Source organism: Podarcis muralis, chromosome 2, assembly GCF_964188315.1.
Source record: "Podarcis muralis chromosome 2, rPodMur119.hap1.1, whole genome shotgun sequence".
Lineage (NCBI taxonomy): Eukaryota > Metazoa > Chordata > Lepidosauria > Squamata > Lacertidae > Podarcis > Podarcis muralis.
The window spans coordinates 116,485,846-116,501,069 of NC_135656.1; the positions used below are offsets into that span (position 1 = coordinate 116,485,846).

At 48.4% G+C, this 15,224-nt stretch overlaps 2 protein-coding genes across 2 annotated transcripts in view; one reads left to right on the forward strand and one right to left on the reverse strand.

Annotated features, from left to right (window-relative positions):
* Window positions 1–15,224, reverse strand: part of LOC114592232 (uncharacterized) — a 35,013-nt gene that overhangs the window by 4,327 nt on the left and 15,462 nt on the right. The window lies entirely within an intron of this gene.
* Window positions 1,186–14,085, forward strand: LOC114592164 (uncharacterized). The gene is made up of 5 exons (XM_077923055.1): window positions 1,186–1,326; window positions 2,190–3,051; window positions 3,916–4,036; window positions 4,840–6,039; window positions 11,653–14,085. The coding sequence occupies exons 2-5, from the start codon at window positions 2,299–2,301 to the stop codon at window positions 13,371–13,373; spliced, it is 3,795 nt and encodes a 1,264-aa protein (XP_077779181.1). The 5' UTR covers window positions 1,186–1,326; window positions 2,190–2,298; the 3' UTR covers window positions 13,374–14,085.

The window sequence follows — 15,224 nt, forward strand, 5'->3', positions numbered from 1 at the left end:
GCCTCGGCTCTTCTCTCCTAAATCCTCTTTGAGCGAAGAGGCTCCGCAGGCGCTGATCTCCACCACGAAACAATTCAGTGAACAGCAACACCCCTAAAAACACACACAACCCTCTCCCTAAAAGAGGAGGGGCAGGAAATGACTTCAGCCCCATTGCAGATCTTTCCTTCCTGCCAATTCGCTTTTCTAGGGCTGCAAACTCGCACACTTTAACCCTTAAGCCGAATTGCAACGAGGCAAACCCAGAAGCTCATTGGGAACTGTAGATTGCCCGGCACCCGGCACCCTTACACTACAGTTCTTATGTTTCTGTTTTTTTCGGGGGGGGGGGAGGAGATTTGCTTTTAATGTATGATGTCTACACACGAGAGCCAATGTTATGTAGTATTTAAGGGTGCTGGACTAGGACCGGGGGAGACCTGAGTTCAAATCCCTCCCGGGCCAGGAAGCTGGACAGGCAGCTGCCTCTCAGCCTAGCCTACCTTGCAAGGTTGTAGTGGGGATCAGATGAAGAGGGGGAGAACCATTAGCACCACTTATTGAAGAAATAAAGGTGAGAAATAAATACTAGAATTAGCACATCAAATCTTTGCAGTGGAGGAGCTCAGGGCGAAGACCTCGGTTCAAATCTCGCCTCTGTGCCCAAAGTCCACAGAGTAAGGGGTCCCAATTGCTGGAAGCCACAGGAAAGGAGGGGGCTCTTGAGGCCAGATCCTGGTTGCTGGTTTCCCACAGGCATCTAGTTGGCCACTGTGGGAAAAGGATGCTGGACTCGATGGGCCATTGGCCTGACTCTGCTAACTCTCTTTTTTTGTATGCGCACAGCTAGCAAGATGTTTGCCCGCGAAGCTGCTCCGTACCAGAGGTTAGCCTATTTGTTCACCAAGGCCAGTATTGCCTGCACGGGCTGGCAGCGGCTCTCTCGGGTCTCCAGCGCAGAAAGGTCCTTCCCTTCGCCTTTTAAGTGGCCGATACCAAGGGGACCTTCTGCATGTCAAGCATATGCTCTGCCACCGAACTACAGCCCCTAAAATGCATGCACACTTAGGCTTTTATTTGCACTGTCAGACCAACTCTGATGCTTCCAATTTGGCACAGGCGAGGGATATTTAAAAATACAAAGGAAAGCCCCTCTGTGCTCTGGTTGTTACAAAGGGTTAAGCTGAGAGAGTCGGGATTTCCAGAGCGGCACTTCGGACGGAAATTGTTCTGAGTATTGAAGGCCCTCCTCTTCCTTTTCTCCCCCTTAGCGACTCTATGGTGCTTTTCTTTGCTGCAAGGTAGAGGCTGGAAAAAGAGATTTTTCAGCTCCGGGGAGGGAATCCGGTAAGTGAGAAGCGCCTTGAGGCAGGAGCAGAGAGCTCGCCTGGAATAGGAAGGTTTGCTTTAGGGATCTGCTGGATCAGACAGACCCCTCCCAGACCAGCCTCCTGCTCCCAACAGTGGGCAGCCAGACCTCTCTGGGATGCTCAGAGGCGGGGAGGCAGCAGCAAACCTCTTGCTGCTCTCTGCCTCCAGCATTTTGCAGGTAAACTGCTCCTGAACATGCAGGTTCCACGGAGCCGTGATGAGTTTTGGAACATCCTCTGTGGATTTCTCTATCCCCACCCCCCACCCCTTTTAAACATAAAGTCTGTCAAGAACTATTCTTCATCATGCCTATGTCTTGTCTATATCTTGCTTGATCTGTCTTCAGGGGTGGTCAGAAGTCAGATGGGGGGGGATTTGCAGTAGATCACTAAGTGTCTCTAAGGCTCCTTGATTGCCAGTTGGTTAGAAATAGTAGCAACAACTCTTTCTCTCGCCCTGCAAAAATGAAAAGAACAGCTTCTGAATGTGAGAAAGCGCAGTGGGAAACCAGGACTGGACTCTCATGTGAAAGGGCTGTAATCAGGGTGACGTCTGCACTATGCATTTAGCACAATGTAATTCCACTTTTAACTTCCATGGCTTTCCCCAAAGAATCCTGGGAACTGTAGTTTGTTAAGAGTGCTGAGAGGAGACCCCCTATGCCCCTCACAGAGCTACAGTTCTCTGAGGACTGAGCATGCTCAGTGTGCACAGAATACTGACTGATGATTGGTAGGATGGAAAACATGGGGGCAGAGAATGGAATGGAGTGTCCTGAACAGGAGTGTTCCACGCTCCAACTTTTTGCTGCAGATCCCACTGATTCTCTTTCCTTGCAGAGGCACTGGGCCTTATAAACAATCCTGGACCTGGCAGTTGACATCATTGAGAAACATGGGATAGCAGTGTGTGAGTGACCCCTGCCGAGCTCCGGATTTAAGAGAGGTGATGGCGTCCGAACGCAGGGATGCAGCTGTCTGGACTGTCCCCCGAGATGCCCTGCTGGAGGACACAGTGAAGGAGGAGGCATCGGAGTCTGAACCGGAGGAGGCTGCAGGAACAGGCCCCTTGGCCGTCCGCTCAGAGAGCCTCAAGGAATTGTGGGAAGGGACCATAACAGAGCACATTAAGCAGGAACCCGAGGAAGGACCTCAGGAGGAGTGCTGGGAATCTCAGTGTCAGGGGTTCCTAAAGGCTGTGCGGTCTCCGCAGTCTGGGCCAGGAAACCTTCAGCTGGCCAGCAATGGCCCAAGGGACACGCAGGCTTCCTTTGAGGGGCGATCAGACATTGGGCTGCAGTCTGGGCGAGGCAGGGTGATCCGCCACCTGCCTGGCCCTGGAGGAGACGTCCCCCCGCCCACCCACAGCGTTTTGGCCCTGGATCGTGGGGAAGTGAAGAAGGAGGCTCCCAGCCAGGAGGTGGAGCGCCTGTGCTTCAGGCAGTTCCTCTACCAGGAGGCCGAGGGGCCGCGAGATCTCTGTGGGATGCTGTGGAGGCTCTGCCATCGGTGGCTGCAGCCGGAGAGGCGCAGCAAGGAGCAGATCCTGGAGCTGGTGATCCTGGAGCAGTTCCTGGCCGTCCTGCCCCCGGAGATGCAGAGCTGGGTCAGGGAAGGCGGGCCGGAGACTTGCGGTCAGGCAGTCGGCCTGGCGGAGGATTTCCTGGAGAGGCAGCAAGAGAACGAGCACGAAATACAACAGGTGAGAGGGCAGGAGATCAGTCCTAGGAAGAACAAAACGAACAGTGGCAGGGAGCCCAGAGGACTAGCCATTGGGGCAGTTTTTGCTGACTGTAAATAAGCATTGGACTGACTGCTCCCTTAAATCAGGCATAGGCAAACTCGGCCCTCCAGATGTTTTGGGACAACAATTCCCATCATCCTTGACCCAGTGGTCCTGCTAGCTAGGGATCATGGGAGTTGAAGGTCAAAAACATCTGGAGGGCCGAGTTTCCCTATGCTTGCCCTAGATGGTTCGAAAATGGGATCTGGCCAAATCAGCAGGGGTTGGCTTCATTGGCAAAGTAGAACCTCCAGGTTCTGAGGCAGTGTACCTTAGAACGCCACTTGCTGGGGGAAGACTAAGGATGGTGGACAGCGCACTCTCTGCCCTAACGGACCAGCTTCCACTGCTGTGGACAGGCAGTCAGTGTTGGTTGGAGAGAAGCTATGTGGACACAGGAGTGATGGATTCCTGTGCTCCAGTCCCTGTCTTGAGATGGGCTGCCACATTCTGCACCAGCTGGTTTAATGCATCCCCCTTCAAAGGCAGCGCAGAGGACAGCCTTTGCCTGAAGAAGGTCTCCTTGAGATTCTGGAGAGCTGCTGCCAGTCAATGTAGGCAATGCTGTGAAAGATGGGCTAATGGCCTGACCCTGTCAAGGCAGGGAGTCTTTGGCCCTGTAGATGTTGCTGGACTCCCACTCCCCTGACCCTTGGCCATGCTGGCTGGGGGCTGATGGGAACTGGAGTCCCGCAGTACCTGGAGAAGCTCCAGAGGTTCCCCACCCCTGAATCTCAGGCGATTTGCACCCATTTCTTTGTCTTGTTCTTTCTGCTGTTTCAGGTCCTCTGGCCCTTCAAGGAGAAAGCGGATGATTCCCCTGAGGCTGGTGGGGGTCTGTCAGACTCTGGTGAGTGGCCGCTCACCAAAGTGGAGGATTCGGCTGCTGATGCCCCTTGGCTGGGTAAGGAGTCTTTGGCTGGAGGGAGTTCTCTTGCGGAGCAGGTTGTGCAAATGAGGGGCCACCACAAAAAAGGCTCTGCCCACAGATCTAGTGCACACCAATTATTATGATTATCATTATGATTTATTTCATTTCTATACAGCTTTATAGTTTTAAGAAAAATCTCAAAGCAGTTTACAGAATATTAAAACATCAATAAAACAATTTGAAGAAAGTCAAATACAGAGTACGCAGCCAAAGCAACATAATTAACAGAAAACTAAAATGTGATCTTAAAGATAATAAAATGAAACATTACAAAGGAGGTCAAGTCCAGAATACATATTTAACACAAACAAAGTTAACAAAATAAAAACTTAAACATTTTTTAAAAAACCATTGCTAAGTAAAGTAAAATATAAAATGCACATTTGAAACAGCATAATTAACAAGAGAATAAAATATTATTATAAGCATGACACGGCTGTTTGGCAGGCACAAAAAGATGGGGCAAAAGAATCCAACTGTTAGGGTTTGTTGTCAGGCATAGCAGTGTCCCTCTGGTTCTCACCAGGAGCCTCTTTAGTAGAGCTGGTGAGTGTGGGCCCCGCCCCCTAGGCCTGTTGGAAAGGGCTTTGCAGGGAGCAGCCTTCAAGACTCACAGCCAGGTAATCTAACTGACCTTATAGATGCACTAGCAAGCAGGATCTTTGATAACTGGGCCCCAAACCCCTTCTTTGCTGTGTAATGTTATCCAAGCTGCGTAATGTTATCCTGGTGAAGGGAAATCTTCCTTTGTAAGGATCCTCTGTTTTTTCCAACAGACAATGAGAGGGCATGCTGGAAGAAGAATCTGCCAATCAATTCTGAAGGAGCTGAACCGCGTTGGATGATGCCAGGGAGAGCAGAACAGACAGTTTCCCGTTATCCTTACTGGGGAGAAGCTTCCGAAAACCAGCAGGAAACTCACCCCCATAATGAAGAAGGCAAATCCGTTCCTTTCCAGCTCCCTGCCATGCCAGTCCAGCAAAGGTTCCTCAAGGGTGAGACATGCGCTGAGTGCGGAAAGTCCTTTCGCTGCAAGGCAGAGCTCACCGAACACCAGAGAATGCACTCCGGAGAGAAACCCTACATCTGCTCTGACTGTGGGAAGAGCTTCTGCAGTAGGAATGTCCTAGTTGCACATCAGAGAATCCACACCGGGGAGAACCGCTTCAGTTGCTCAGATTGCGGGAAGAACTTCAGCCAGCAATCGCATCTTACGGCACATGAGAGAACCCACAGGCAAGAGAAGCCCTTCGTTTGCCCAGATTGCGGACAGAGCTTCAGAGGGCACAGCGGGCTTGCGGCTCATCTGAGAATCCACACGGGAGAGAGGCCCTACCATTGCCCAGACTGCGGGAAAAGCTTCCGGCAGAGATTTGACCTTAACCGACACCAGAGAATCCACACGGGAGAGAAACCGCACCAATGTCCCGACTGTCCCAAAAGCTTCAGGAACAGGTCGGCTTTTGTCGTGCACAGGAGAATCCACACCGAGGAGAAACCGTACCCGTGCTCTGGGTGTGGCAAGCGTTTCCGGCATCGCACGAACCTCCTCACGCACGAGAGGCTCCACACGGGAGAGAAGCCCTACAAGTGTACGGTGTGCGATAAGAGCTTTGTCGAAAGCTCGTCCCTCATGAAACACAAGCGAGCCCACACGGGCGAGAAGCCGTACAAGTGTGCCGAGTGTGGGAAATGCTTCTCTCAGAACGCCGGCCTGGTTCAGCACGAGAAGATCCACACGGGAGAAAAACCCTTCCAGTGCCCAGACTGTCCCAAAAGCTTCCGGGACAAGTCGGCCTTTGTCGTTCACCACAGGACGCACACGAGGGAGAAACCGTTTCAGTGCTCGATCTGCGAGAAGAGCTTCAGCCATCGCTCCAACCTTCTCAAGCACGAGAGAACCCACACTGGGGTGAAGCCATACAAGTGCCTAGAGTGCGGAAAGGGCTTCACTCAGAAGTCAAGCCTCCTCTCGCATGCAAGAAGCCATCGGCCCCGTATACCTGAAGCAGCGTCTCCACTCGCATCGTTCAGCCTGGGCATGGAGGTCCAGCTCCGTGGAGGGCCTTCAGGCGGTTCCGTCACTGTGAAAAGTGAAGCTATAGGGAACCAAGCATTGGGCCTTCTCAGTAGTGGCCCCTGTCCTGTGGAATGCCCTCCCCTCAGAGGTCAGAAAGATAAACAACTGCACGACTTTCCGGAGAAATCTGAAGGCAGCTCTGTATCAGGAAGTTTTTAATATCTGAAGTTTCATTGTATTTTTATATTCTGTTGGAGGCCGCCCAGAGTGGCTGGGGCAACCCACTCACATGGGCGGAGTACAAATAATAAATGATGATGATGATGATGTATACCGTCTCCCTGGGCACCCATGGAGGAGCAAATGGCTGAACAATAAAATAAGGTCACCTGTCTGCTTTTAGAGATCTCCAGTTTCTTGGCATTTACTGCCATTATTAGTTGGCAACGAGGAATATTAGGAGATGTGTGTGATTTTATCTGTTGCGAAAGGAAGGGGAGGGCACCGGGCCACAGTCGTGTCTCATTGCAGATGGCAAGACCTTATTGCGAACGTCCTTTCCCTATCATTCAGTAATTAAATCCTGCAGGGATGAAAGAAGCACCTAAGAACATCAGGAAGCCCAAAGGCCTGTTGAGTCCCAACAGCAGGTTTACCACAGCTTAGTTTAATTTCTTCAAATGCCACTTTCCCGCAAGAACCTCTGTCCCAAAGCAGCTCACAATGAACATTATAGCTTTGTAGAACTGAATAATTATAAAGATGCCCGACATTTAAAAACAGCTTCCGGGTCATGTGGCCAGCATGACTATTTTTTTTTTAACAAAATAACAAAATAATTTTTATTAAGTTTCCATTTAACAAACCAATCGTTATCATATTAGTCATTCCAAATTATATCAATACAATTTAATTACACACACACACACATACACCGACTACCAAAATCAACACAATCACTTCTGCAAATGTCCCCACAAAACACTTCATTACAGTTTTTCCTACCCATTCAAAGGGCCTCTGCTGCACATAACAATTCCCTGATAAATGCATCTATGCACTGGCTCACTGGGAAATCTTCAGAAATTCTATAGAATCACTCGAGTGTTGGATTTACACCATTCCAACGTTCTTCTGTTGAGGAAGGAAATGGCTGCCAAGGGAGGAGCTTGGGACATGAGTGAGGGCAGCCATAATCTTTAAAGTGTGAGCCCATGTACTCAGCAGCCCCTCTGCCTGAGTGATATAATCTCTGGCATCCTGATACCTGAGTGCGGGACAGGTAAGCCATTCCAGAAACAATAGCAAACCCAGATCAAGACAAAAGGGTGTGATTAACTTGGCTGGGAAACAGGGACATGTAAATATCTCTTTTGCATCACTTGATGAGTGTATGGTGGAGGTCAGTCGAAGGGTGGGGGCAAGCCCTGATGCTCAGGTTTCTGTCGCCAGACCCTCCCAATTTGTGATGTAATTTGTAATGTATCCATTATGTAATTTAAGGGGTGTTGTGGGTATCTCTGTAAAACTGATCAAAGTGGGAGCCATCCTTTGTTCTGGGCTTCCTTCCTGGTGGTGGGTGGAAGTCCTGTTGCAACAGTTTTTTAAAAATAAAGATCAGGGCTCCTGGCTGCTGTTTTGCTCCTATATTCCTGGCTGGCGTCTTTGTTTGGTAATCCAGGTGAGCCCAAGGATTTTCCTATAACAAGACCCTTGAACTTGCTCCTCAAAATGCAATCTGAACAAAACTGGTGAAGCAGTGAGGACAATATATTCTTGCAAGAGCTGAGAGCCAAAGCAGGCACAGTCCAGCTGGGGCAAAGAATGAGCTTCTATTCCCCATGCACACGTTCCCTCCCTCTTATCCCCATTGGTTGGGTGTTGCAAGGTTTTCCTTCCCCCAATTATCAGATAACAGACAAGAGGCTGAGCGTGGAAACAAACTTCTCCTTCCTCCTCAGAGTTGCCTCCACTTCCGGCTTCACCAGCAGAGATAATCTCCGGGCTTGCAAAGGAGGGAGGGAGGGGAGGAAGCGGGGCTGCATCGTGCGGAGGTGGAGGAGGGGGCTTCTTCCTAATCAAGCCTCCTAATTAAGCGCCCTCACGCCCTGCATCCCACGCGGGGGCTCCCATTCCCGCCCCCGCTGCCCAGGATGTCGGGTGAGTGCAAAGCCAATGGCGGGGAAGGAGGGAAGGGGCTTTGCGAGGGGGTCCAGGATGAGAAGCCCCGGGACGGGAGAGGCGGCCCTGCACAAGATCCGGGCGGGGAGAAGAGAAGGGAGGGAAGGGAGCTCTTTTCTTAAAGGGGGCCTGGAGGGGAGGGGGGGGGAGAAGCTTCCTCCTGCAGGGATCTGGTGCAAAGGGAGTTGCAGGGAAGGAGGCGGGAAAGGGGAGAGGGGTGGGCATTGTTGGCCAGGATCGCCTTAATAATAGTATTAATTTTAATTTTAATATTTATACCCCAGCCTCAGTGGCCGGCTTCCTTCCTTCCTTCCTTAGGCACCAAGTGAAAGCATTGCTCTTCTCCCAGGGGTTTGGCTCATTAAACAATCTATAGACTTCACAACTGCATTGGGGGGGGGGGGAGGGTTGTCGTTTTTATTTCCTACTCTGCTATGCATCTCTGTGTTTTTCTCTTGTAAGCTGCCAGGTGATCTTTGGAGGAAGGGCAGTATAGAATTGGAAAGAATAGCAGTAAAAATAGGTTTTAAAGAAGTGCCCTCTTTAAGAAATCACGTGGTGTAAACGTGTATGTTGTCCTCTAGGTCCAAACACATAGTAAGAGCAAGCAGTGCTCCAAAGTGCTTCTCTTGTGAACTTGCCATGTAAGTTGTTTACTCCTGGCCAAAGGTCCTGTTTCCCAAAAGGACTGGAGGGGGGGGGTCTCCTCACCGCTTTTAATCCCCCCACTCCCACCGCATGGAAAGCGGAGGACGCGTTCATTCACAATCCCAGTGTTTACCATGTGTGTATCTGAAGTGAACCAGGCGCTGCAGCTCCTTCCCCTCTCACTGGGCTGCAGAGGAGGAAAGGGATGGGTTTGAAGGCTCTTTCTGCCTCTCTCCCCTGAGGAACAAGAGCAAAGGGTGTTTGCAGGACAGGAGGACAGAGGAGGAGGTAGAGAGGGCAGAGGGAGCAGTGGGCAGATCCCCCTCCTCTCCCAGGGGGTCCTGATGCAAGCAAGGGGCTTCCTTCTTCTCCATGCAAGGGCCACCCATGTATTCAGAGCAGTCCTTTGCAGATTAACTCTTAAGTTCTATGGGGTCTACTCTCAGGCCACTAATATGCATACCATGCCAGCCTTATGAAGGAAGGCGGGACAGGCAGGTGAAAGGAATTGCCAAAGGTGTTTGAAAATGGGTGGAGGCTCTTGGGAAGTGGGTGCCCAGTTGGGGCTTCTTCAGGGGCAGCGGAATGTCTTGGGCAGGAGAATCCCTGCAGGGGCTCTCAGACTCCCTTGGCTTCTTCTTCCCTCCCTCCCAGGAAGTTTCAACTTGCTCTGTCTTCTGCGCTCCTCAGGAAGCTGAACCTGCAAACCTAGCTGAGACTGAACCTGCAACCCTGGCCAGGATGGAAGGAGGAAGATGGACGGTTGACCTGGTCAGGCTCTCTCCCGCATCCCTCCCCACAACCTCTGAGCATTCCCTCCCAGGACCCTTGGAGAAATCTGGTGAGTTCCAGGGGAGAGGAGATGGGGACAGGGATAGATGGATGGTGGAGGGAGAAAGAGGAAAAGATGGAGAGGAGACAAATGGAAGGAAGTTCCTGACAGGAAGAAGGAACGGGTGAGGCCTTCTCCGGAGCAGCTCTTTGTTTCTTGAATACTTTTCCTAAAGTAGTGGGGGCAGATTTTCTTCCTCCAGGCTTTGAAATCTTAGGTGTTATTTCCACGGCAGGAATAATTGATGATAATGATGTTGCACACCAATCCTGAAAAATGGGTGAAGGGGAATGAAAATGCTTCCCATAATTATTTATAATTAATGTATTTAAATTGTTTCTATTACTCTTATTTTTTATAGACAGGGTCAGAATGATACATTCCACCAGCATCAAAACACAATAAATGCATGCACCTCCCCAGTTTGGTGGGCTTAAGGGACAAAGGACCCGTTATCATGATACACAATTCCTGTGGCTGGAGGCTCTACACTTAGGATTGGGCATATAAAGTCCAAGAGTGTCTGGTATTATAAGCAAGTTGTGTAAATTTTAGAGACTGGGGTTGTTTGTGAGAGGGAGGGAGTGGGATAATAATTTATAGCGCTCCTGTGTAATGGCTTGGTTCTCCCGCACAGACGCGAGACAACTCCAGTAGTAATTATCTCAGGGTTATTGCTCAAACTCATAAATCACTGTGGAGCTCAGTCTTCGGCCTGTTCATCCCAGCTTGCAGTTGCCGAGTCCTCCAGCAAAGAAGGCCCCACTTTCTCTTTCTTTTCCCCTCTTCTCGCACATTCTCACGAGCCTACGATTTTTTGGACAGGCTATTTCGGGGGCTCTGTGTCAGAGCTCAAACTGGAGATAACAGTCTGTGCCCCCCCCCCGGCACCCCCTCTTCCTGCTCTTTGTTCTTTCCTCCTGCTGCAGCTTGGCTGCTCCTCCCCTGCTTCACATTCCAACTTAATCACATCTCTTGCGTTCTCAGACTCTGTCAGCGGAGGCACGAGAGGCTTGAGATTCACGGAGCTGACACCCTGTAATTTTGTCCGTCCCTAAGCTTCCATGGAGATACTGTGGTACAACCTTGGTGCAAATTTCAAAATAAGTACACAAAGCCAACAAAGAGACTCAGAGGTTTAAAGTGGCACCAGCTTTCCTGGTCAAAAGTCCACTGACGTCTCTGCTCTGCCCTCACGGTCCTAGGCAATAATGCTTCTTAATACTAGTTTCTGGAAAGCACACGAAGGCAGAGAAGACTCTTGTGCTCCAATCCTGCTTGCCGGTTTCCCACAGGCATCTGCTTGGCCTCTGTGAGAAGTGGATGCTGGACTAGGTGGGCCTTTGCCTGATCCAGCAGGCTCTTCTTAGGTTCCAATATATTGCAATATTTTTACAGTTACATGTAGCACTTAAGTTTTATTTATTTCACAAGGGAAATACTGTTACTTGAGCCTGAGATCATTTCTTCACTTCAGAAAGAAAAAATAGATGTGTCTAATAAGCCAATTCCACCATAGATCTGGATTATAAAACGATGGTGCTTTATTAGGTTTGAATGGAGTGATCATGTGTTGCTCTTGCCACTATCTCGTCAGCTTATGTAAAATTTGGGACCTAGAGAGGATATTGGAGAATGAAGGTGTTACAATGAGAGAAGGTACAGATTGGGGTTGACACGTGTTCAGTTCCCTTTTTGTCTGTCTTGAAAGTCTAACAGGATTCTCTTTCCTCCCAGACTCCCAAACAGGTGAGGAAGATGAAAGTCAGAATTCTATGAAGCCACATGTGAATTTATGGGGGGAAACAAAGAAAATGAGGCTACAACAAAAAAGTCACAAAGGAGAGAAACTATTTGAATGTACGGCATGTGGAAAGAGCTTCAGTACAAGTTGGAATCTTAGAATACACCAACGAACTCACACAGGGGAGAAACCATTTAAATGCATTGAATGTGAAAAGAGCTTCAATGAAAGTCAAACACTTAGAGTACACCAACGAACTCACACAGGGGATAAACCATTTATATGTGTTGAATGTGGAAAGAGCTTCAGTACAAGTTGGAATCTTAGAATACACCAACGAACTCACACAGGGGAGAAACCATTTAAATGCATTGAATGTGAAAAGAGCTTCAATGAAAGTCAAACACTTAGAGTACACCAACGAACTCACACAGGGGAGAAACCATTTAAATGTGTTGAATGTGGAAAGAGCTTCAGTACAAGTGGGAAACTTAGAATACACCAACGAACTCACACAGGGGAGAAACCATTTAAATGCATTGAATGTGAAAAGAGCTTCAATGAAAGTCAAACACTTAGAGTACACCAGCGAACTCACACAGGGGAGAAACCATTTAAATGTGTTGAATGTGGAAAGAGCTTCAGTACAAGTTGGAAACTTAGAATACACCAACGAACTCACACAGGGGAGAAACCATTTGAATGTATTGAATGTGGAAAGAGCTTCAGTACAAGTGGGAAACTTAGAATACACCAACGAACTCACACAGGGGAGAAGCCATTTAAATGCATTGAATGTGAAAAGAGCTTCAATGAAAGTCAAACACTTAGAGTACACCAACGAACTCACACAGGGGAGAAACCATTTAGATGCATTGAATGTGGAAAGAGTTTTAGCATAAGCAGAGCACTTAGAATACACCAACAAACTCACACGGGGGAGAAACCATTTAGATGTATTGAGTGTGGAAAGAGCTTCACTCGAAATGATACACTTAGAATACACCAACAAACTCATACAGGGGAGAAACCATTTATATGTGTTGAATGTGGAAAGAGCTTCAGTACAAGTGGGAAACTTAGAATACACCAACAAACTCACACAGGGGAAAAACCATTTAAATGTATTGAATGTGGAAAGAGCTTCAGTACAAGTGGGAAACTTAGAATACACCAACAAACTCACACAGGGGAAAAACCATTTAAATGTATTGAATGTGGAAAGAGCTTCAGTGATAGTGGATCACTTAGAAGACACCAACAAACTCACACAGGGGAGAAACCGTTTCAATGTATGGAATGTGGAAAGAGCTGCCGTCAAAATGCAGCACTTAGAATACACCAACAAACTCACACAGGGGAGAAACCATTTAGATGTATTGAATGTGGAAAGAGTTTTAGCATAAGCGGAGCACTTAGAATACACCAACGAACTCACACAGGGGAAAAACCATTTAAATGTATTGAATGTGGAAAGAGCTTCAGTGATAGTGGATCACTTAGAAGACACCAACGAACTCACACAGGGGAGAAACCATTTCAATGTATGGAATGTGAAAAAAGCTTCAGTACAAGTGGATCACTTAGAATACACCAACAAACTCACACAGGGGAGAAACCGTTTCAATGTATGGAATGTGGAAAGAGCTTCAGTACAAGTGGATCACTTAGAATACACCAACAAACTCATACAGGGGAGAAACCATTAAAATGTATTGAATGTGGAAAGAGCTTCAGTACAAGTGGATCACTTAGAATACACCAACGAACTCATACAGGGGAGAAACCATTAAAATGTATTGAATGTGGAAAGAGCTACAGTCACTATGGAGCATTTAGAAGACATCAACGAACTCACACAGGGGAAAAATCACAGATACTTTAATAAACCGTATAGGTGTTCTTTACCTTTCCTTCTATGCTTCCTTGCAATACTGATAAAATCAAACCACCCCAATGCTTTCAGCCCCAGAAGAGGAGCTCCCCTTGGTGTCAGGGGAGGGGTCCAAGGGAGCATCTGAAGCCCTGCCATTCCTTCTGTCCCTGGCCCCTTCCCCTCCTCTCTCTGCCATCCCAGGGCCACTCTTGACTCCACAGCAGGAGACTGGATCTGTCTGTGATAGTGAGATGTCCTGGCCGGTTGAAGGACCACTTCCTGTTTTCTGCAGCTCCATCCTGCCTTCTCATGCAAGTTGGAGTCATGAAGCAGGTGAAGGCTGAGCACACCTAAGGGTGGCGCAGCGGGTGGGTGGGATTCTGCTTAACCTTTTCTCTGCTCCTTTTCTGGATCCAAATCCCCACACGAAAAGGGGCAGTGTGAGGGCGCAATCAGTGTTATGGAGCTGCACTGAAAATCATTGCTTTGTGACCGTAAGAGGCCCTTCTCAAAAAAACAAGCATCAAGAGAGTTTAAGCTATAGAATTTAAACTCCAAATATTTAGCCGAATTTTAAATTTTTGTTGGGGGGTACCCATGCTTCGAGTTCAGTAAGGGTCTAATCATCTCATATTTCTGCTGCTTTGATATTCACAAGTCCCATCTTCCTATCTCCTTGTTGTTATCATTTTTCTTCTTAATAACATCCAAGTTGTTTCCACAGGCGAGTTGAAGCAAGCATTATTTATTTTTCTGTGTGAACTTTTGTAATGCTCTCCCGTAATTCTTCTCACGCTGATCCAAAAGTCTTGTTCAAGCAGCTGGTGCCATTTTCGTCAGTTCCAATGAAATACAGTATAAGCATCTGCTCCTTAATTTTCCCAGACCAGTTGCACCATAAATCAGTCTTTCCAGGGGAGTTTTTGTCCATTCAGATATACAATCCAAACATGATAGCAAAACAGTGGCTCGCCTCCCGCTTTGACTGTAAATCTGGCAACAAAGTCTGTCTCATAATGGTGGATCCCAATAATAACTGCGCCTTTCGTTCTTTCCAAGTCTTCCACAAAACAAAGCCTTTAGTTAATATTTTTATTTCCACACAGTTTATTTCCAATCTCACTTGCTATCAATCATGTGACGGTTCTTCTAGGGGAGGGGTTGTCAGGTAAATCATATTGAAAAAGAAAGTCCCCCCCCCTTTCCGTTCCATTTCAACATACTGACATAGCTGTAATTCTTTGATGTAATCTTCTGTTCATTCCATCCCATCACTCTTGTCTTCTCAGTGGTAGATTTAATTAGCAGATAATACACCCTTTACTTCGCTCGAAACATGTGCATTTACTTCCTCCAATTATTTTATCTTAAGCAATGCAGCTAGTTTCGCTCTTGGAAGAAGCTTCCAGGAGAACTCACTTGAGGGCTTTCCGTCCGGTGCCACCACCCCCTACTTCTTTTGAACTTGGGGGTGATTTATGGGCAACCGCGGGCGAGGCAGCATCTTCCCATCCCTTGGGAAGAAAACGGGAGGCTGATGTACTCCCATAATCAGCCCCTAAATTACCTCGTGTGAGCCGGAGAGATGGTATTGTCGGCCATCTTCCAAGGCGCCCCGAGCGGCACCTGTGGCCAGCATGAATAAGCCGTTTCTTGCGAACCAGAGCAGCGCACAGAAACGCCGTTTACCTTCCCACCGGAGCGGTACCTATTTATCTACTTGCACTTTGACGTGCTTTCGAACTGCTAGGTTGGCAGGAGCAGGGACCGAGCCACGGGAGCTCACCCCGTCGCGGGGATTCAAACCGCTGACCTGATCGGCAAGTCCTATTCTCTGTGGTTTAACCCACAGCGCCACCC

What these genes read in the sequence shown, in the direction of transcription:
- LOC114592164 (XM_077923055.1), top strand. Translation starts at nt 2,299, where the DNA reads ATGGCGTCCGAACGCAGGGATGCAGCTGTCTGGACTGTCCCCCGAGAT. An exon ending in TGCTGATGCCCCTTGGCTGG is followed by an intron (nt 4,037 to 4,839) that starts GTAAGGAGTCTT and finishes TTTTTCCAACAG; the next exon opens with ACAATGAGAGGGCATGCTGG. An exon ending in GAAGTCAAGCCTCCTCTCGC is followed by an intron (nt 6,040 to 11,652) that starts ATGCAAGAAGCC and finishes ATCTTAGAATAC; the next exon opens with ACCAACGAACTCACACAGGG.